Source organism: Nerophis lumbriciformis, linkage group LG18 (assembly GCF_033978685.3).
Source record: "Nerophis lumbriciformis linkage group LG18, RoL_Nlum_v2.1, whole genome shotgun sequence".
NCBI classification, from domain to species: domain Eukaryota; kingdom Metazoa; phylum Chordata; class Actinopteri; order Syngnathiformes; family Syngnathidae; genus Nerophis; species Nerophis lumbriciformis.
In genome coordinates, this window is record NC_084565.2 from 17,860,483 (window position 1) to 17,885,316 (window position 24,834).

The 24,834-nt window shown below is 38.6% G+C and overlaps 1 protein-coding gene across 1 annotated transcript in view; it reads right to left on the reverse strand.

Moving 5' to 3' along the window:
• faf1 (Fas (TNFRSF6) associated factor 1) overlaps positions 1-24,834 on the reverse strand; it is a 239,744-nt gene that overhangs the window by 107,979 nt on the left and 106,931 nt on the right. Inside the window, exon 8 of the mRNA XM_061977764.2 lies at positions 21,180-21,266. Within this exon, the coding sequence (XP_061833748.1) occupies positions 21,180-21,266 (87 nt within the window). The remainder of the gene's footprint in view (positions 1-21,179; positions 21,267-24,834) is intronic.

A 24,834-nucleotide genomic window follows, 5' to 3' on the forward strand; every position in this document is an offset into this window, starting at 1 on the left:
CAAGTGGATTTAGTTAATAGTGTGAGAGTCCAGTCCATAGTGGGGCCAGCAGAAGATCATCTTGAGTGGAGGCAAGTCAGCAGCGCAGAGACGTCATCAACTGATCAACATCTTGAATGAAAACCTGCCCCAGAGCGCTCTTGAACTAAAGACTAAAGAATGGCTTCAGGACAACTGTGTATATGTCCCTAAGTGTCCGATTGAATGTCCTTGGAAAGATCTGAAAATGACTGCACCGAGGCTTCCCATCCAACCTGATAGCCCTTGAAAGGTGCTGCAAAGATGAATGGGCAAAACTGCCCAAAGATAGGTGTGCTAAGCTTGTGGCATTGTATTCAAAAATACTTGAGGCTATATTTGCTGCCAAAGATGCATCAGCAAAGTATTCAGCAAAGGGATGTGAAATAAGGCTGTATCACAACAAAATGTAGAAAAAGTGAAGCGCTGTGAATACTTTTTGGATGCATAATGATTCGTTAACTTGGCGGTTAGTGTGATTTGGGACATTCAACATTTCCGGTTTCTGTAATTGTATGCTAATTTGTCTTTTGTTAATGGGTTTTCTTAAATCAGTAAGTAAGTGCAAGTAAGTGTTTTTGTTTATTTTTATTTCGGTTAGTGTAAATGTAAGTCCTTTTGTCTTTTGTCATTTAGCTTTATGAATTGGAATTGGTTTCATGAAATTTAAAGCATTTTGCACTTTAGAGGCTGCTCACATACACCTTTGTCAAAGAAGGAATTAAGCTTGAATGTCAAAGCACCGCTGTAGATTATTTCAAAGTTTGATGCAGCTCTGTTGTACGGTTGAATTGTACTTCAATAGTCAAGCCTAAACACAGTGTGTAATAGGCACAATTACAAAAACAAACCCACAGATGAAAATGTAAATTCAAACAGGCAAACAATTAAGCACTAATCAATACCAATGTAGGCAACCTGGTTTGTGTAAAGCGAAATGTAATCTGGGATCCCTGAGCTGCCATGTTTATTGGGCCAAACCCTGGGAGATGAGACTGGGCTAATGAGTTAAACCCTAACACTAGCTCCCTACCCATTTGCAAGTCTCAAGTCCAAGGCTTTCTCTGTTAATACTTTCAGACGTTCAATAAAGGGGCTGAGAAAAAACAAAACAATAAGGGGACTGAGGCTGAAGCAGAGGACATTATGACATTTATATTTCTCTGAAGAAATATATCTATATCTCTTTGTCCAAGACACAGACATTACATTGGGATTACTAGCCAGTTGATAACGGGATGCAATTAAACATTGCATCCGGAAAGTTTTTTCCACAGCACTTCCATTTTTTTTTACATTTTGTTACAGGTCCAAAATGGAAATACATTTCCCTTAAATTTGTACAAATATCAGGCCATAATGGCAACACATAAAATGTTTATCTAAAATGAAATTCATAAAATCATTTAAAAACTAAGAAATCACTAGTACATAACTATATTCACAGTTACTGCCCAATACTTTGTTGATGCAATCCATCAGTTGAAAATTGAGCTGTTTTGGCCACAATACCCAGCAATATGTTTGGAGGAGAAAAGATGAGGCCTTTAATCCCAGGAACACCATTCCTACCGTTAAGCATGGTAGTGGTAGTATTATGCTCTGGGCCTGTTTTGCTGCCAATGGAACTGGTGCTTTACAGAGAGAGAGTAAATGGGACAATGAAAAAGGAGGATTACATGAGTTACAGCTCATGTTTTATATATATATATATATATATATATATATGTTATATGCTATTCTGTGTTATATGTGTTTTATGTTGCACGGATGCACTAAGTAAAATTCCTAGTTTGTGAACCCGTTCACAAACAATGGCAATAAAAACTATTCTGATTCTGATTCTGATTACCTCCAAAATCTTCAGGACAACCTAAAATCTTCAGCCCTGAGGTTGGGTCTTGGGCGCAGTTGGGTGTTCCAACAGGACAATGATCCCAAACACACATCAAAAGTGGTAAAGAAATGGCTAAATAAGGCTAGAATTAAGGTTTTAGATTGGCCTTCCCAAAGTCCTGACTTAAATGTGTGGACAATGCTGAAGAAACAAGTCCAAGTCAGAAAACCAACAAATTTAGCTGAACTGCACCAATTTTGTCTAGAGGAGTGGTCAAAAATTCAACCAGAAGCTTGCCAGAAGCTTGTGGATGGCTACCAAAAGCGCCTTATTGCAGTGAAACTTGCCAAGGGACATGTAACCAAATATTAACATTGCTGTATGTATACTTTTGACCCAGCAGATTTGGTCACATTTTCAGCAGAACCAATCATTATCACAAAACAATAAGAGTTGTAGAAATGATTGGAAACTCAAGACAGCCATGACATTATGTTCTTTACAAGTGTATGTCAACTTTTGACCCCGACTGTGTGTGTGTGTGTGTGTGTGTGTGTGTGTGTGTGTGATATATATATATATATATATATATATATATATATAATGTATATATTTGTATATATTCACGTACATAGGAAGATGAGGTAGATCACCTCGACTTGGTCATTTGAAAAGTGTGGGTACCCCTGCCTATGTTCATATGAAATGCATAGTTGCTTTGAATATCAAAGACCTGCCTACAACTTTTATGCAATAAAAAACATGTCAGTGAGTTGATAATGACATTGTGTGGATGTGTTACATATAATATATTGCATGTGCACGTACACGCACACGTCGTGGGTGCGTGACACATTTGAGCCACATGCAAATGTGTGGCTTTTGCAGGACGTCATATGTACAAAACTGCAAGTTTATGCAATTATTTTTGAAAAACAAACATTGGAAATATGAGGAAACAGGCAAATATAAACATATTTTGTGTATGTATGTCTGAAACTACATACAATCAACCATGTCCAGAAGCCTGTTTGATCTAAAGATCAAAGATGCTCGGCTGCAGCTTCACAAAAACATGTTTTGCCAAGCAACCAATAGACATTTTAATTAGCCCTTGTATTCTCCAATTGCTGGGATGAGGTGGCGACTTGTCCATGGTGTACCCCGCCTTCCGCCCGATTGTAGCTGAGATAGGCTCCAGCGCCCCCCGCGACCCCGAAGGGAATAAGCGGTAGAAATGGATGGATAGATGGATTCTCCAATTGGTGGTGTGGCTGAGTGTTTGTTTTTGAACGCATGTTTGAATTTTGCTGCAAAGTTTGCAGTCATGTTACCATGACAGCAGCCAGACTCATGCAACCTGAACGCTTGCCAGAGGTTCAATTCCTGGGGGGAAACATTTTGACCAAGTAAGCACAATTTTGCATCAATTTTGATCTAATTCACATTTGGCATTTGTGTTTACATTTTGGTATTGCACAAATGCTGGCACTTACTATGATTCTTTAAAATATATATTTTTTTTGTGTTTATAGAAATTGTTTTGTCATATGAAGCAATATGATGCCATCTAATCTTTTTTCAGGTTTTTTCACCTAAAAAAATCCATCAAAAATTATTGTTCTACCATCTACTCCGGAATGAGGAGGTCATGCAAGTGGCACGACACTCTTTTGAGTCATATGGTGGACATTTCCTGTTAAAATGCCAAACCCACATGAAATGGCACAAAAGGTTACATGCGGCACATTTTTTTGCGACTTTAGGCAGAGCCGTCATTGCGCCAGCAAAGACCACAAAGACCAACCTGCCTTTCATGCAGTTAGTCCACCAAAGCGGGAGTGCAGGTCAAGAGAGAGGAGGTAGTGCACTGAACAGTGCACAATGTGTACGGGCAGAAAATAGCCATTAAAGTACGCTTTATGCGCTTTAGACTAATTTAATAATGTTGGCTATAGAAAACATACAAACCCTTTATTTATTAAATCAAAATGATTGGTATTCAATGATTTGGTGCATTTGCAAAGAGCTAAAATTATGCACAGAGCAAACTATAACCTGCTACCGAAGGATGCACAACAATTCTCCTGAACAAGAGGAAAAAAAATAAATTCTGAGAAAAATCTAATTTAAAACATTTTTTTGCACGTACAACATTTCAAACCTTTTGTATATCTGTATGCGGAGTTAAATTATAGAATGGATTAAGCAAAGGAATCAAACCATGTACTAACATGATCCGGTTTAAAAAGCTGTTTAAACAATAAGTGTTTACCAAGTACAAGGAATCATTTTGATAGACGTCATGAAAAAATGTAACATAAGTTATTATCCATCTCAATAAGTGAATCATAAATAATTTAACTATTTATGAAGAGAAATTATGTATTTAGAACACACTGATGTAAATTGTGTACAAATTGAGAACAGGAAGTGAACACAATTATATGTTAATTGCTATTAAGTGGAAAAGGGTTTGATTAGATAAGCCTTGCTTTATCCTACTCGTTTTTGGACATGTAAAAAAAAAATTTAATATGTGAAATATGTGATGTATCATATTGATACTGCATACATGTAAAAAATAAATTTCAACCGACCAATATTCTCTCGTTATGGTGGGAGCGTGACCACATTGTGTAATTTGTAATATAATTAGCAAATATAAAGACTAAAATATATATTTAAAGTCAAATATTTCTTATTAGTATCAACCTTTCGGCTTTTTTCTTTAGGTTATGCCTTTTAGCTTTTTTTTTCTCTGTTTTGTTTGTTTTATGTTTACAATGTGCCATGGGACCATCAAAAAGAGCTACATTCTACAAATGGCTTCATTGCCACACTTTGAACACTTATAATTTACATATTTCACTAGGAAGGGTGTCCCTTCTTAGCACTTAAGGAAGTTATAAAGTTTGGATAGAAACTTTGTGGAGGTTTTCTGCACACTGTGGTAAAGCACACTAGGGTTGTCACGATAACAGAATTTCAGATACCTGTGAATTCCCACGATTTTTGATACTTGATAGAATTTAAAAAATACTGGACCCATGTAGTTTTGAAGTCATCACTTTACTGGAAACTGTTTCAAAGTTCAAATCTTTCAGATCACTGTGCTTCAACATACCTTTTTGCACATACATTTAATTGCAGTATCAGCTAACTACAGTATCAGGTAACTACATTCAAAAAACAGCAGTGTTTTATAACCTCCCAGAATATCAACACCCACAATATAGTGCTTATAAAATCATCGAGCTGCAACAATGCATTAAGGCTGACTGTTGCTACGCATCTGACTTTTCTCGCATCCAACATCAAACAACTCTTCCCTCAACCACGAGTCCCAAACATCATCACTCGCCTGCGACAGGAAGCTAACAAGCCACATACTGGAGTCCGTGAACACTGCTCCGAAGTACGGATTTTGTGTTGATTTATTGTGCATACAAAAGTAAACACTAACATGTGCAAAGGCAGTTATATATGATAAAACAAGGTGGCAGCTAAATGAGGACTACCCCGTTTATCATCTCTTTATAGCACACAGTGAAGTGAATTGTGGAGTGAATTATATTTATATAGCGGTTTTTCTCTAGTGACTCAAAGCGCTTTACATAGTGAAACCCATTATCTAAGTTACATTTAAACCAGTGTGGGTGGCACTGGGAGCAGGTGGGTAAAGTGTCTTGCCCAAGGACACAACGGCAGTGACTAGGATGGCAGAAGCGGGGACCGAACCTGGAACCCTCAAGTTGCTGGCACGGCCGCTATACCGCCCCAGTAAAATTCCGCCAAGTGAACAGCTGATTTTAATAACACCAGCGTTTATGTAAGATGGCTTGCGTCCCAAATGTGACCTTAGGATGAACAAATGTACTACGGTATTAAGAAAAGAGTGGCCATAAACAGTTAGCTTCTACAGCTGGGATACCCAAAGTGCGGCACAAGGGCTATCTGTGGCCCGTGACCCATTTGTCATGGGCCCCAGGCACATTACAAAAGAAAAAACACCAGCAAAAATTGGGAAAAAGGCAAGAAGCACAATAAGGAAACATTTATAATAACATAAATAATAACATCTAAATTTTTGTTTAATCTCAACACATAACTTTCCTCCAGAAGGTCATATCTGTGTCCATATGATGTCAGATTAAACACAAATTGAGCTGTTTGGTCACAATACCCAGCAATATGTTTGGAGGAGAAAAGGTGAGGGCTTTAATCCCAGGAACACCAAACATACCGTCAAGCATGGTGGTGGTAGTATTATGCTCTGGGCCTGTTTTGCTGCCAAAGGAATGGGTGCTTTACAGAGAGTAAATGGGACAATGAAAAAGGAGGATTACCTCCAAATTCTTCAGGACAACCTAAAATCATCAGCCCGGAGGTTGGGTCTGGGGCGCAGTCGGGTGTTCAAGCAGGACAATGACCCCAAACACACGTCAAAAGTGGTAAAGGAATGGCTAAATCAGGCTAGAATTAAGGTTTTAGAATGGCCTTCCCAAAGTCCTGACTTAAATGTGTGGACAATGCTGAAAAAACAAGTCCATGTCAAAAAAACAACAAATTTAGCTGAACTGCACCAATTTTGTCAAGAGGAGTGGTCAACAATTCAACCAGAAGCTTGTGGATGGCTACCAAAAGCACTTTATTGCAGTGAAACTTGCCAAGGGACATGTAACCAAACATTAACATTGCTGTATGTATACTTTTGACCCAGCAGATTTGGTCACATTTACAGTAGACCCATAATAAATTCATAAAATAATCAAACTTCATGAATATTTTTTGTGACAAACAAGTATGTGCTCCAATCACTCTATCACAAAAAAATAAGAGTTGTAGAAATTATTGGAAACTCAAGACAGCCATGACATTATGTCCTTTACAAGTGTATGTAAACTTTTGATCACGACTGTGTGTGTGTATATATATATATATATATATATATATATATATATATATATATATACATATATATATCATGTATTATATATAATATATATATATATATATATATATATCATGTATTATATATATAATATATATATATATATATATATATATATATTATATGTCTTAATAAGGTTATCCAAAAAATAGTGCTCGATACCGTAGTAGAGCGCAATATATGTATGTGTGGGAAAAAAAATCACAAGACTATTTCATCTCTACAGGCCTGTTTCATGAGGGGGGGGTTCCCTCAATCATCAGGAGATTTTAATGGGAGCATTCACATACCATGGTTTATATAGGGCACAGAGTGGGTGGGTACAGGCTGGCGTAGGGGCGTGGTGATTGGCTCATGTGTTACCTAGGAGGTGTTTCCGTCTGTGGCGGCATGCTGTTACAATTTCGCTGCGCTTGTTGAGGGATGACAGGTCTGGACGGTAAATAAACAGTTTCTCTTTCAAGCATAGGTTGCATCTTTTATTACCACTATTGTAAGGTGTGCTGGATGCAAGAATTTGCCATGTTATTGAATATTCAACATTATTGTCTTTGAGGTCCCAAATGTGTTTGCTGAGTTCTGTGGTATTCCGCAGGTTTTGGTTCCTGAAAGAAGCCTTGTGATTGTTCCATCTGGTTTTGAATTCTCCCTCGGTTAATCCTACATATGTGTCGGATGTGTTAATGTCCTTGCGTGTTACCTTAGATTGGTAGACAACTGATGTTTGTTGGGAGTTTCCTCCTCTCCCAGCTCGCTAGCCTCAATCTGAACCTTGGTATTTACCGTGATGACGGACTGGCAGTGTGTCGCGCCTCGCCAAGGAGCAGCGAGAATACCAAGAAGCGCATATGCCAAATTTTCAAAGAGAACGGCCTACGGATCACAATTTGAAGCCAACAAGCAAACCGTCAACTTCCTTGACGTCACTTTCAACCTGAGAAATAACAGCTACCAACCATTCACGAAACCCAACACAACACTCCAATACGTGCACCATGACAGCAACCACCCACCCACCACCACGAAAAGAATACCTACCGGAATTAATAAAAGGCTATCGATGCTGTCATCTAGCAAAGCTGAATTTGACCAAGCAACCCCCCCCGTACCAAAAAGCCCTTGATGAAAGCGGATACAATTTCACCCTCACCTATGAACCCACGCCAGGAAACCAGCCAAAAAAGAACAGAAAACGAAACGATATCATCTGGTACAACCCCCCATACAGCAAAAACGTCTCAACTAACATTGGACACAAATTCCTCAATCTGATTGACAAACACTTTCCCAAAGACAACACCCTAAGAAAAGTATTCAACAAGAACAACATTAAATTGAGCTACAGCTGTATGAACAATATACGACAAATCATCTCAAACCACAACAAAACAATTGCAAATGAGCCGTCGGCCCCCGGACAGAGCGACTCCAAAACCAACAAAGGCTGTAACTGTCGAAAGAAACCTGATTGCCCTCTCAACGGGGGGTGCTTACAAACATCAGTTGTCTACCAATCTAAGGTAACACGCAAGGACATTAACACATCCGACACATATGTAGGATTAACCGAGGGAGAATTCAAAACCAGATGGAACAATCACAAGGCTTCTTTCAGGAACCAAAACCTGCGGAATACCACAGAACTCAGCAAACACATTTGGGACCTCAAAGACAATAATGTTGAATATTCAATAACATGGCAAATTCTTGCATCCAGCACACCTTACAATAGTGGTAATAAAAGATGCAACCTATGCTTGAAAGAGAAACTGTTTATTATTTACCGTCCAGACCTGTCATCCCTCAACAAGCGCAGCGAAATTGTAACAGCATGCCGCCACAGACGGAAACACCTCCTAGGTAACACATGAGCCAATCACCACGCCCCTACGCCAGCCTGTACCCACCCACTCTGTGCCCTATATAAACCATGGTATGTGAATGCTCCCATTAAAATCTCCTGATGATTGAGGGAACCCCCCCCCTCATGAAACAGGCCTGTAGAGATGAAATAGTCTTGTGATTTTTTTTCCCACACATACATATATATATATATATTATATATATTATATATATATATATATATATATAGTGACCTCTGTATTTATCAAATCCTGGTTACGGACCTGATTGAGTATGGCCATATTTCCAATGTAATGTGTTTAATGTGTTTATGAGCGAGGGAAAAACAGAAGTGCCAAATCTGCATTTCTGACAGGAAAAAGTGGACAATTCTTGAGACAGCAAGGATAATGTTTTGGCGCTGACCTAGTGTTCAAGTACCGAGAATTGACCCAGGTCGCTGAGAGAAAAAGTGTTCGCAGTATTTGATCCAAACGTTATTGAAAAAAAGCTAGCAGCGATTAAAATGATGTGTGTTGGTATCGACTTTGATTCTAAATATCAATACATTTACAACTCCAATTCACACTCACTGGATTTGTGTTGCGGATCGCCGCCGCTCTCACTTGCACAGCAAAGATTTCGTCTTTAATGGCCGCCTGTATTTGATTGACGAGTAAATGCCTTACGCCTCTGCCTTACATAGTTCCGGGTCACCCTTTGGCAAGGTGTAGCACCCGAATGCCCCCCCCCTCCCATTAGGGTTACGATACCCCCCATGAAAGAAACAAAGAGAGAATGCGTTACCCGGAATCAGTGGGGTCAGGTGCGCTGCCAAGTGGATGGCAGTGAAAGTGGAGGCTCCAGACGGACCAATTCGGGGCAGCAGAGGCTGACTTTTGGGACGTGGAACGTCTCTACGCTGGTGGGGAAGGAGCCTGAGCTGGTGCGGGAGGTGGAGCGCTACCGGTTGGATCTGGTGGGGCTTACCTCTACGCATAGAAAGGGCTCTGAAACCACACTCCTGGACAAGGGATGGACCTTGTTCACTTCTGGAGTTGCTCAGGGTGTGAGGGCCCAGGCGGGTGTGGGGATACTCACGAGTCCCCGGCTGAGTGCCTGTACGTTGGAGTTAACCCCAGTGGACAATAGGGTCGCCTCCCTTCGCCTTAGGGTTGGAGGGAGGAAAACTCTGACTGTTGTTTGTGCGTACGCACCAAACAAGAGTTCAGAGTATTCGGCCTTCTTGGATACCTTGCATGGGGTCCTGTATGGGGCGCCGGCAGGGGATTCCATAGTCTTGCTGGGGGACTTCAACGCGCACGTGGGCAATGACAGTGATACTTGGACTGGCGTGATTTGGAGGAACGGTCTCCCTGATCTGAACCCGAGTGGTGGGTTGTTATTGGACTTCTGTGCAAGTCATGGACTTGCGATAAACACCATGTTCAAGCATAAGGATGCTCATAGGTGTACCTGGTACCAGAGCACCCTAGGCCAAAGATCAATGATTGATATTGTAATCGTATCAGCTGATCTGAGGCCGTATGTTTTGGACACTCGGGTGAAGAGAGGGGCTGAACTGTCAACTGATCACCATCTGGTGGTGAGTTGGGTCAGATGGCAGGGGAAAACCTCTGGACAGACCTGGCAAACCCAAGCGTGTAGTGCGGGTGAACTGGGAACGTTTGGAGGAGTCCTCTGTCCGGAAGGACTTCAACTCCCACCTCCGGCGGGACTTCTCTGCCATCCCTGTGGAGGTTGGGGTTATTGAACAGGAATGGGCAATGTTCAAAGCCTCTATTGCTAAAGCTGCAGCTGTGAGCTGTGGCCAGAAGGTCTTAGGTGCCTCAAGGGGCGGTAAACCTCGAACACCCTGGTGGACAGTGGTGGTCAGGGAAGTCGTCCGACTGAAGAAGGAGTCCTACCGGGGTATGTTATCCCACGGGACTCTGGAGGCAGTTGCAAGGTACCGACAGGCCCGAAGGGCAGCAGCTGTGGCTGTGGACGAGGCTAAGCAGAGGGTGTGGGAGCAGTTCGGGGAATCCATGGAGAAGGACTATCGGGCGGCACCAAAGCTGTTCTGGAAGACCATACGGCACCTCAGGAGGGGGAAGCAGGGAACCATCCAAGCTGTGAACAGCACGGATGGGACTCTGCTGACTTCAAGTGAGGAAGTCGTAGGGCGTTGGAAAGAGCACTTTGAGGAACTCCTGAACCCAACTACATCAGACACACCCTCCCTGACAGGAGCGGAGTCTGAGGATGATGGGGGATCGACGTCGATCTCTCGGAGTGAAGTCACTGAGGTAGTTAGACAACTCCACAGTGGCAAAGCTCCGGGGGTTGAAGAGATCCGTCCAGAAATGCTGAAAGCTCTGGGTGTTGAGGGGCTGTCTTGGTTGATACGCCTTTTCAACATTGCGTGGAAGTCTGGGACAGTGCCGAGGGATTGGCAGACTGGGGTGGTGGTTCCCCTATTCAAAAAGGGGGACCAGAGGGTGTGTGCTAATTACAGAGGTATCAGACTACTCAGCCTCCCTGGGAAAGTTTACGCCAAGGTACTGGAAAGGAGGGTCCGGCCGATAGTCGAACCTCAGATTCAAGAGGAGCAATGTGGATTCCGTCCTGGTCGTGGAACAACTGACCAGCTCTTTACTCTTGCGGGAATCCTGGAGGAGTATGCCTATCCAGTGCTACATGTGCTTTGTGGATTTGGAGAAGGCGTATGACTGGGTTGCTCGGGAGATCTTGTGGGAGGTGCTGAGGGAGTACGGAGTGAGGGGAACCCTGCTGAGGGCCATCCAATCTCTGTACAACCAAAGCGAGAGTTGTGTCCGGGTGCTTGGATGTAAGTCGGATCCGAGTAGAGCCGCTGCTCCTTCGCTTGCAAAGGAACCAGCTTAGGTGGTTCGGGCATCTCGTGCGGATGCCTCACGAGCATCTCCCTAGGGAGGTCCTCGTTGCATGTCCCACTGGGAGGAGACCCCGCGGCAGGCCAAGGACCAGATGGGGGGGATTACATCTCCTCTCTGGCCTGGGAACGCTTCGGGATTCCCCAGGAGGAAGTTGCTAATGTTGCTCTGGAGAGGGAAGTCTGGAGGTCTCTGCTGGAGCTGTTGTCCCCGCGACCCGATTCCGGATAAGCGGTTGAAGATGGATGGATGGATATATGGAAATATAGGCTCATTTCTTCAGACAACAGGTGTTCTTTTTTCAGACAACATGTGTTGTCTAGGGATGCAATACCATTAAATCCCTTGTATGTCATGTTTATGCTTTTCAGCATCCAACAATAATGCTATAATGATCAAATACTTTGCACATTTTTTAGCTAATTTTAAAGGCATACACCTCATATAACTTGATACCAGCTAACTGTTAGCATGCTATAGGATGCAATTTTTTTTAGCTAAATGTGCTGATGTGGCCTAGAGACAGAGTATTTTGTTCATCGACGCTATCTGGACTTAATTTAACTGACAGCAGCAAGCAGCCTGTTACCATTTCAGTTCAGTTTCAGCCTTTCATGCAATTTATCTTGAAATTGCATATTCTAGTTGTCTATAAATTGAATTGTGTAATAAATGTTTATTCCGATTGATAGTCTATATCAGGCGTCGTCAACTCGGCAAACACGATCTACCGGTCGATCTTTGGGACCCTACCGGTCGCTTAGAAAGTATTAGAAAAAAATTAAGTATTAATATGACATTAGTGACACACCCGCCTGGAGAGTGGCCAACAAACAGGCACGCTTTTAAATCCCTGAACACGCCGGCACGCCTCTCCCCTTTCTCTTGGCATGACGTGCACAAAAATCTTCGAGCTGCAACAATGCACTAAGGCTGACTGTTGCAACGAATCAGACATTTTCTAGCATCCTCTTGCATGCAAGGACTTGCATTTTGGGGATGCATTAGAAAGGCAGCCACACTTTCTGGACAGCAATCAACCAGCTCCCTCTCTCCAGCAATGTGGTGCTCTGCTGGAAGGTATTCCACGTCTTCCACAAACTGTAAGGTTCCACAAAAGCGAGCAGCCCAATGTGACGCGCCGCCGTCAGGTCAAGGCCCGTCCGTCGCTTGACTGCAACAGGAAGCTAACAAGCCAAACAGTAGTCCGTGAACATTGCTCCAAAGTACAGATTTTGTTTTGATTTACATACAAAAGTAAACTTTGACATATGCAAAGGCAGTAATATATGATAAAACAAGGCGGCAGCTCAAGAAGGACTTCCGCGCTTATCCCCTCTATCACAAATTAAAAACCTGCCATGAATTGATTTACGTGGACCCCGATTTAAACAAGTTGAAAAACTTTTTCGGGTGTTACCATTTAGTGGTCAATTGTACGGAATATGTACTGTACTGTGCAATCTACTAATAAAAGTCTCAATCAATCAATCAATGCCAGTTGAAGAGCTGATTACTTCTCGCGCTGACATAAGCTGACGCGCGTCTCATATGTGACAGCAGGGGCGCTCAAAGTGCGGCACATGGGCCATACGTGGCTTTTGAAACGTTTGTCATTGGCCCTAGGCACATTACAAAAAACACCATCAAAAATGTAAAAAACAGCGCACAATGAGGAAAAAACACTCAATGTTGATATCAGCCAATAATAACACCACAATGCTTTGTCTTTAAAAATCTAACAAAATGAAATGTTTAAAATGTTTATTAATACTATTATATAAATATATATATATATATATATATATATATATATATATATATATATATATATATATATATATATATATATATTTAGACTTCCTTTTTATTGTCATTTCAAATTTGAACTTTACAGCACAGATAAGAACAAAATTTCGTTACATAAGCTCATGGTAGTGCAGGATAAAAAAGCAATAAGGTGCATATACAAATAAATAAATATATATAAATAATATATAAATATATATATATAAAATAAATACATATATATAAATATATAAATAGATTACTGTACAGATAAATATATTGCACTTTTTCACATGCGTCCACATTTATGGATGTATGTTATATTGTCTCTTTTATTCCAACACACATTTATATTAGGGTTGTCCTAATGCCAATATTTTGGTACCGGTACCGATACTTTTCTAAATAAAAGGGACCACAAAAAATGGCATTATTGGCTTTATTTAAAAAATATATATTACGGTACATTAAACATCTATTTCTTAATGCAATCCAAGAACAATGTTGGCCTTAAATAGAATAGTGGTCATACTAGACAACTTGTCTTTTAGTAGTAAGTAAGCAATCTAAGACTCCTAATTTGTTTGCTGACGTATGCAGTAACATATTGTGTCATTTATCATTCTATTATTTTGTCAAAATTATAAAGGGCAAGCTGTAAAAATGTATTATAAATCTACTTGTTCATTTACTGTTAATATCTGTTTTTTTTCCTGTTTCAACATGTTCTATCTACACTTCTGTTAAAATGGAATAATCACTTATTCTTCTGTTGTTTGGATACTATATAAATGTGGATACACACATTTAAGTATCGTTCCTATACCAAGTAGTAACAGCATCATACATTGGTCATATTTACAGTCCTCATGTGTCCAGGGACATATTTCTTGAGTTTATGAATATATTATGATCTTTTTTTTTTAAAAAGAAAGATTTGTGACGATAAAAAATATCGATGTAATCATAGTAATTATCGACTAGATACGCTAGTGTACTTAGATTTAGACTTAGACATCCTTTTTATTGTCATTCAAATTTGAACTTTACAGTACAGATAAGAACGACATTTCGTTACATTAGCTCATGGTAGTGCAGGATAAAAAAGCAATAAGGTGCATATACAAATAAATAAATAGGTTACTGTACAGATAAATATATTGCACTTTTTCACATGCATCTACGTTTATGGATGTATGTTATATTGTCTTTTTTATTCCAGCGAGTTAATCCATTTTGGGGGGAGTTGAGGGGATAATTATGATTGGATGTTAAGTGGAGATCCACCCATCGCATTCGTTTGCATTCAGGAGCACTATCTTTTGTTAGCGTTGACGCCGGTGAGCGATTGTATCCTCTTACGATGTGTAGTGAAGCATGTTTAGCGATTCCTCGTCCTACAGGGATGATACTTGTAAAAAACATACACCATGGAGGCGAGGATTAGTGATTTAGAAGAAGCTACAACACTGCCGACTGCGGATGGACATTAGCCGCTAACTAGCTAGCTATGTTTTAAAGCCCCTTTTGCTGAGCGGCTTTTCAGTGTTACAGCTTCACCTTTATCGCTAGTTTTTAAGTTTTTAGGCCAAAATGCGTTCGTTCTCCCTTTTCTGTTTACACACTGTGTCTGCTTGTAAGTACTCCGCGATTGTGCGCTCCCGAAAACGCTCCTCTAAAACCAGCAATGTCACGACGTGACGATGATGCGCCGTCATGCCTGTAAAAAACAAAAAATGGGGAACCGGTACTTTTCAAACAGAGTACAGTACCGTTTTTTATTCATTAGTAGCGCGATACTACTATAATAGCACTGGTATACCGTACAACCCTAATATATATATACTGTATATTTGTGTAAGTGCGTGCGTGTGTGTGTATATATATCCATCCATCCATTTTCTACCGCTTGTCCCTTTTTGGGGTCGCAGGGGGTGCTGGAGCCTATCATATATATATATATATATATATATATATATATATATATATATATATATATATATATATATACACATGCACATATATAAACATAGTTGACACAGGGGTAGATCTTGCTTTGATTTTTGGCTGAGACCAGGGATATTGGGCTCGAAAAGGGGAGAACAAAGTCAATACCAATCTTTTAAACTAAACAACAATCACATAGCCGTGAAAGGAAAACGTTAGCACTGGGTGCTGCTAAGAATATGTGCTCAACGGCTCCACAATGTAGCATAATAAACCCTCCCCTACAATTAGCATGGGAACACATACGCCGTCAAAGACATGCTGAGACAAAAGGGGTCAGAGGTTACTCAAAGTTGTGCTTCTGATCAGCTAGACCCTGTGGAGGATGAATAGCCAAAGACGAGCAACCCCGGGATATGTGAGGTCAGCAAGACTCAATGATATGAGCTTTAATGTCTACAGCTCGAGGTCACGGGATGGGAGCTGCCTTTGACATCTTAGTTAGCCTCTGACAGATGGCTTTGCATGTCACAGTTCCGATGCAATTTTCGATTATTAAAAGTATCATAACTAATTTCTGGTTAACCCAATGGTTGGTGCAATATCATCTGTAAGATAATAAATAAATATATCATCCATCCATCCATTTTCTACCGCTTGTCCCTTTCTGGGTCGCGGGGGCTCCATTCGGACGGAAGGCGGGGTACACCCTGGACAAGTTGCCACCTCATCGCAGGGTCCGCCACAGCTAGGCAAACAACATTCACACTCACATTCACACACTAGGGCCAATTTAGTGTTGCCGATCAACCTATCTCCAGGTGCATGTCTTTGGAGGTGGGAGGAAGTTTATTAGTGCTGTCAAAATAATTTTAAATCAGATTAGTCACACTTTTAATTTTTGATCATTGTGATAAATTACAGTAAATCACTTGTTTGTATAACTTGAATAAACGTTTAAAGTAGACCTAAATAATTTGACAAAAATGCAATTTTATTACACATTTATATTTACATGGTTTTTAAGGTTTTATTTAATTACAAATCTTTTGCTCAAAGCAGTATCAACAAAAAATCCAGTCCGGGTGTATTTTGAAGCGAAATCGTAGATATGTATATAAAGTGCATCCGCAAAGTATTCACAGCGCTTCACTTTTTCCAAATGTTGTTATATTACAGACTTAGTCCAAAAAGGAACACATTAATTTCTGTCCTTAAAATTCTGAAGACAATACTTTATAATGACAATGTGAAAAGTTTGTATTATTTTCTTATTTTGCAAATGTAATAACAATTTTTTTTTTTTTTTTTTTTTAAAAGATCACATAATTACAGCCTTTGCACAATATTTTGTTGACAGACTGCCTTGGGTCTTTTTGAATACAATGCCATTTCTTGGCACACCTATCTTTGGGGAGTTTCGCCCAATTCCTCTTCATCCAGTTCCTCTTTGCCCATTCGTCTTTGCAGATATGTATATATAGATATAAATATACATACATACATACGTGCATACATTAATAAATTCGTATATACATATATATATATATATACACACATACATACAAATACATATATACATATACACATATATATATGTATATTTATATATATATATATATATATACATACATACATACATATATGTATATATACACATACATAAATATATACATGTATGTATACATACATAAATATATAAAATATATATATATATATATACATACATATATATATATATATACATACATATATATATATATATATATATATATATATATATATATATATACATGTATGCATATATACATATATATATATACAGTATATATACACATACATAAATATATATATGTACGTATACATATATATATATACATACCGTATTTTTCAGAGTATAAGTCGCTCCGGAGTATAAGTCGCACCGGCCGAAAATGCATAATAAAGAAGGAAAAAAACATATATAAGTCGCACTGGAGTATAAGTCGCATTTTTTGGGGAAATTTATTTGATAAAACCCAACACCAAGAATAGACATTTGAAAGGCAATTTAAAATAAATAAAGAATAGTGAACAACAGGCTGAATAAGTGTACGTTATATAACGCATTAATAACCAACTGAGAACGTGCCTGGTATGTTAACGTAACATATTAAGAGTCATTCAAATAACTATAACATATAGAACATGTTATACGTTTACCAAACAATCTGTTACTCCTAATCGCTAAATCCGATGAAATCTCATACGTCTAGTCTCTTACGTGAATGAGCTAAATAATATTATTTGATATTTTACGGTAATGTGTTAATAATTTCACACATAAGTCGCTCCTGAGTATAAGTCGCACCCCCGGCCAAACTATGAAAAAAACTGCGACTTATAGTCCGAAAAATACGGTACATATATATGTATATATACACATACATAAATATACATATATATATATGCAGATATATACATATATATATATATATATATATATATGCAGATATATATACATATATATATATATATATATATATATATATATATATATATATATATATATATACATATATATACATATATATACATATGCAGATATATATATATATATATATATATGCAGATATATATATATATATATATATACATACATACATATACACAAATGTGTATATGTAAATGTAAATATATATATACATATACACATCAATGTGTATGTGTAAATGTACATATATATATATACATATATATATACATATACATATATATATATATATATATATATATAGATATATATATATATATCATATATATATATATATATATATATATATATATATATATATATATATATATATATATATATATATATATATATATATATATATATATTATATATATATATATATATATATATATATATACATATATATATATACATATATTAGGGTTGTAACTATAACAATATTTTGGTACCGGTACCAAAATGTATTTCCATACTTTTCTAAATAAAGGGGACCACAGAAAAAGTGCATTATTGGCTTTATTTTAACAAAAAATCTTACGGTACATTAAACGTATGTTTCTTATTGCAAGTTTGTTCTTCAATAAAACAGTGAACATACAAGACAACTTGTCTTTTAGTAGTAAGTAAGCAAACAAAGGCTCCTAATTTGTCTGTTGACGTGTGCAGTAACATATTGTGTCATACTACTGTCATTTATCGTTGTATTATTTTGTCAAAATGATTAAGGACAAGGGGTAGAAAATGAATTAGTAATCTACTTGTTCATTTACTGTTAATATCTGCTTACTTTTTCTTTAACATGTTCTAGCTACACTTCTGTTAAACTGTAATAATCACATAATTTTCTGTTGTTTGGATGCTTTACATTAGTTTTGGATGATACCACAAATTTGGGTATCAATCCAACACCAAGTAGTTGCAGGATCATACAATGGTCCTAATTTAAGTCTTCGTATGTCCAGTGACGTATTTCCTGAGTTTATAAACATAATATACATTTTTAAAAACGACAGGGACTGTCTTATGTTACATTTGTGAATGAACAATAGCGCCTGTGTTAATATTTTGTGTGTTAATGCTTATACCGGTGGCTAAGACATGTGCGGCCAATATATGTACAAAATAGAATTTGTAAAACATTTGGTGGGTGTAGCCTATATCTTGGTGCGCTCTGTAGTCCGGAAATTCGAGTATTCAAAAGCCACAGTTGCACTCAAATATAGAAAAGCTACAAATTGTGTTGTTGACAAAGTAGCAGCTTAGAGGATACCTTAGAACAGGTGTGTCCAAACTACGGCCCGCGGGTCACGTGCGGTCCGCCAGCGTCCTAAATCTGGCCCGCAGTACCTCTTGCAACAATTTTGAGTAATATTAAAAAAAACTAAGTATTTTTTTTGTTCTGGCCAATGTGACTAATGTCAGCCAAAAACAATGTGTACTACAACACTGCTTATTAAGCATGGCTCTACTTATATGTAGCTATCCAAACAACTTTTCCACCAATGGTGCAAACAAATAAAAACCAACATATCAAGTTGACATAAATGTGCCACATAATCTCACCTGTCCACTGAACTATGTGGACATTATAAAAAATGTCTTAAGCACCCTACACAATTCAAAATTACACCCATCTAAATCTACTACAAAGCATGATATGCAAAACACACTCGTCACACTTCCCCATGTTTGCCATATTTTAAAGGGGTTGTTTGCAACGTACTCACAATAAAATTTTTCAAAGCAAAACATAACAAGAACATCATTGGCTAACTTGTGTTACCATTAGTGGTTTAACAGAGCACATTTGTGTCGAAACCATTACCATTTCACCATTACTAAGTTTGTGCAGTAAAATGTTTACCAGCCCAAATAAAATTATTGGTGTTCACAGCGGTCACTCGCGCAGGGAGCGCGTGCACACATACAAAAGCAGTCCAAGAGAAGCAACAAACAATTTGCAGTAATGTTGTTGTTATGATAGAATATACATTAAATGACAGCTAACACTAACTATCAAAACCGCTATTATTAGTTAGCAACACCCAAACTGATATGCAGTCTTAATATTTAATGTTTTATTGTTTATAATTCATATTGCAGTGTCGTCACAGTCTGATGGGCGGTTGTAAGCAACAGTTAAAAGTAAGGTGTTGTTGTTCAGTCTGTTAGCTATAGCTTGCTTTAATTAATGCTTGAGCCAACTGAAGTTTCTCTGATCAAATCCTTATAATATTGTAAATCTATATCTTTCATTTATGTGCAAATTATCGTAGTTATGTTATGATCCTCGCAAGCTCGACAAGAAAAAGTGTTGTCGTGTGTGTGCCAGTGTGTGTGTGTGTGTGTGTGTGTGTGTGTGTGTGTGCGTTTGTGTGGGTATGCACGTGTCCGTATGACAGCGTATTGTCCATTTACCCCGTAAATTGGGCTTTATCGCAGGTTGTACTGCATTGCTACATGTTTAACAAACTTCCCTCTTCAATTCGGTATTAAATAATATGCAGACCTAAATCATTGGGATCGCTGATCACGTGAAAACAGCTGGGTAAACTTTTATCAGTGCCCACACGCACTGTCACAGGGTAGAGATTTTTAATCAAAATTTTAACTATAAGTTACTGTAACTTTCTTCTGATGGTAGTGTAGTGATTTAGCTATTTTTTCATTTTAGATATGATAGGAGAGACTTTTACATAACACTACATTTGTGTATGTATAGAGGTATGTACTGTACGTGTACATGTATAGATGTGTATAGATATGTGTAGACAGATGTTTAGATAGATATCTATCTACAGTTCGCTCTCCAAAGTAAATTCTGTACATTATTAACATATTACTTAATAAAGCTGCTTTAGTTTTACAGTACAATCCATTGGGTTGTTTTGATACAATATTTGTTTTTTAGAAAAGTGTTTTTATTTTCAACAACATTAAAATTGTGGTGCACTACCACTAGGTATTTGTTTTATGTTTTCACTAAGGTGTGTAGTCCTTTCTATTGCCACAATTCACAAATTAGTGGCTGTGTGTTTGGTTATTTTGACAGTAGAGTAAATGTATACTGTGGAACAGGCTGTACACTGACTGTTTTACATTATATGAAAGTGCTATTAATGTTGTCTCATTAAGGGTATGATAAAATATATAAAAAAAATGTGAGCAATGCATTCACTTTTGTGAGGTACTTCATTTGTAAAGTCTGATCTTCCAGTCAAATCTATTTGCCTGAAATGCAGTTTACATGTAGATGAAGGCCAAAGCAGTAAGAAAAAAATCTCTTGGAAAAATGCTTTTTTGTGTTGTCATGGCAAAATTTTATCATTTTAATGTGAGAGTGTGTGTGTGTTTGCGTCTTACACAGTCATCAGATGCTGATGCAGGCCATCCTTCCCACTGTTGGTACCGGACTGGGATGTTGGTTAGGTCAGAAATGTTCCTCTTCACCTACAAACAGAAAAGGAAGGGTAACATTATTATTGTCTATCAACACATATGGTAAGAAATGGTTACATTTGAAAAATGAAAAAAATGGTTTAAAAATGAATAATTAAAATGTGTAAAAAAAAAAAAGGTAGCAATTAAATAGAGAGTACAACAAATGGCTGCATCAAATTTTGAAGTGTGCGGAAAAACAAGCAACGAGGCAGAGATTTAATGAGATGAGTCAAAGAGGGAGAGGGGCTGTATGGGAGAAAAAAGGGGACACTTGTTTTTTTGTCGGCATTCCTCAGATGCCACAACTAATGCCCTGTATCAACAGCCCCACGTTCTGAAATGAACAGTATTTCTCTCCCTTTATTCATGTGCTGATGCTGTATCGACATCACTTAATACCATTCCATGCTTTTAAAGAGTTGGCAACCAGCAGCACCTGGCGTAAAGGGTACTGCGCTGCTCTGTCCAGTGCCCTTGTTGATTTAAAGCCCTCACGCCAGCCTGATGTGCGGCAGCCGAATGTGATCAAAGTCTGTTGGCGTCTGAGCGGCGGCGGCCCGTGGATTCTGCAGCATTTGTTTAGCGGGATCAACAGATTTCACGGTCCGCAGGGCTGGACACTGATGCTAAGAAAACTGTCCATTGTGAGACGAAGATCCTCTACCCAGAGGGTCAAATCCCATGTTCGTGAAACGTACTGAGGAGAGATTGATCCTTGAGCGTCTGGTCATGCAAGTGGAAACTTTAAGAACAATACAAACCTAACCTCAAAGTCAATGTCAGGCTCACAGCTAAAAAACACGGGGTATGGACACTATGGGGCAACGTTTCTACTTGGAGACTTGGAACATATATTTTGGCATGACCTCCACAACATTGTGACCAATTGCATATTGCTCACTGTAATGAGCCAAAATATACATGTAAAATGTTGCAAAACTAAGTGAAGTGAATTATATTTATACAGCGCATTTCTGTAGTGACTCTGGCATGACCTACACAACATTGTGACCAATTGCATACTAATCACTGTAATGAGACAAAACATACATGAAATATGTTGTCAAACAAAATGAAGTGAAGTGAATTATATTCATATAGCACTTTTCTCGAGTGACTATCTAGTGATTTACATGGTGAAACCCATTATCTAAGTTACATTTAAACCTGTGTGAGTGGCACTGGGAGCAGGTGGGTAAATAATCTTGCCCAAAAACACAACGGCAGTGTCGAGGATAGCAGAAGCAGTGATCGAACCTGGAACCCCCAAGTTGCTGGCACGGCCGCTCTAGCAACCGAGCCACGTCAAAAGCACAATAATAATTAGTTTAAAAATGTTCAAGTATGTGTTTATCTAATCATAAACCAGATATATGCTGCTCTATGTCTGAAATGTATATGATTATTTTGCATTGACACCTAAGGGAAAATTCACATTACAAAAGGCTCTAATAAAATAACAAATAAAAGAGTGGCACAATTCACCTATTGTTCAGTGGTCATAAAACCCCCCACCACACACATATACGAGCCTATTCTCATGATGAGGAGCCATGGCCACGATGGCGGTCCTGGGGTCAGTGCGGGTGGCCAGTGTTATTACAGAGTGTAATATCTATGTTTGATCAGCAAGACTACAGGGATTTTACTGACCGCCTAGCCACTCGATGAGAAGAGGGCTAAAGGGAGGAAAGAAGAGGCATAAACACTAGTAATGAAGAGACTAAAGTCAAAAGGTTAAAGCAGCCTGAGAGAAACAACAAACGAATGCCCACTGCGGAGAGAGTGGAGGTGAGAGGTGGAGATAGACGAGATTGGAGACAGAAATTGAAAGGAACCTGGCAGAGGACAAGCCGATTTTTAGTAGGAAGGAATAAACACAGTGGACCTTGGCACACCTGCAAGCCAGTGGTTCACAATTGCCCTTCATGACAATTAACAAACAGAATTACAAATCACTGACACCTCTTTAAAACAAAAGACTCCACAATATGTGCAAAGAAAAAATATTCTGCAGTGCCTGTAAACCTGAAAACAAATGGCAGCAAAACTGTGTAATGCTGCCCCCTGTCTGCCAACACAGTAATCTAAATGATGAATATAATCATTGTTTTAGATTTCTACTTCACAATGACAAATGTAATATTAATTTTGTAATAAATTTGTCCAAATGCAATTATAAAATAGCTTTGTGATCTTGTAAATAAAAGTATTTTATAACTGTTGCTGCATGCTAAAACATATATTATAAAGTAAGTTATATAAAATTCACTTAAAACTTTTGCTTCATAGACATTGACGAAGTTTGGGAATTTACTTTTTTTTAAACAACAATTCAAAGGTGTAGCAAGAGAAAGGTATAGAACAAAGGTGGAGAATGGGGCTTAAACAACAATGCAATGCGTCGCAGCAAAATTAATGATCCAATCAATCACTGGAAATGCTAACTGCCTGTAATCCTTGACTGGAAGCGATTCAAAGAGTTTCCGTTAAACAGTCACAAGCTTTCTCCCCGGTGATTGCTTTCTTCATCTCTCCGAGGCACCAGATGTCTTTCATTCATTCATTTATTTTAGCCACCCTTCCTTTTTTCAGCCCTGTAGCCCTGTCAGCTTTTGGTTCATATATGGCTACCAGCTGCGAACAAGGAATGGGCCCCAGGCCCAACCCCGCGGGGCAGTAGAGGAGGGAAATCCCCAGGACAACAGGTCTGGTCACGGACAACTCAGGTCCCGACCGCCATCTCTATTCTACCCTCTGGTTCCATTGCAAACATTTGCTCTACAGCTTAGCTCACAAACTAGCCAGCTACTTACCCCCACGCTCTTGTCTAGTAATGCCAATCAGAGTCTACCCAGGCCAGTGCTGTGGACATCTCGAAGAAAAAAGTTAGAGAGGGAAGACTGGGAGAGACATAGAGAATGAAGTCACAAAAAAGAGGGGAAAGGCCAGTTTCCTAAGAGCCACAAGGCAAAGTCGGAGCCCTTGTGCGAAGACAAACAAGAAGACAGGACTGTCTCTATTGATTTGCACATGCAGGGACAGTTGACTAGTATTCAGTGGAGACAAAAGGGGGAAGGCAAGAGAAGGGTGTTCTGTAGTGAGGACCATATGTGTTTTTGACTGGACACAGTATGAAGAGAAAGGGGAGTTAGGCTGGCTGAATATGCAGTTACTTCATTGTTGCACTCAAGTTTTAGAAAAGCACAAATTAATGAAACATCTCATTCTTACAAGGGATGGGCATTTTTGAATACAGCGCCCTTATCTATTATGGAGAAAATTAATAATAGAATAAATGTTATTGTAAAATAATGGGACTGCATAATCTTTATGTAATGTTCTGCATTGCTGTTTCCATGCCATTATCATTTATTAATTATGTTATACCGAGCACAATCATCCATACATAGATAATTACCCAAAACCAAACTTCCATAGTAAATGTAGCTTACATACCATTTCATAGATGAAACGTTGTTATTCCACAAACTCGTTGAGACACAATCTACGGAATTAAGAATCAATGATTCGATTAATATACCCACACTTATTCTTGTGCTGATGTTTTAATAAA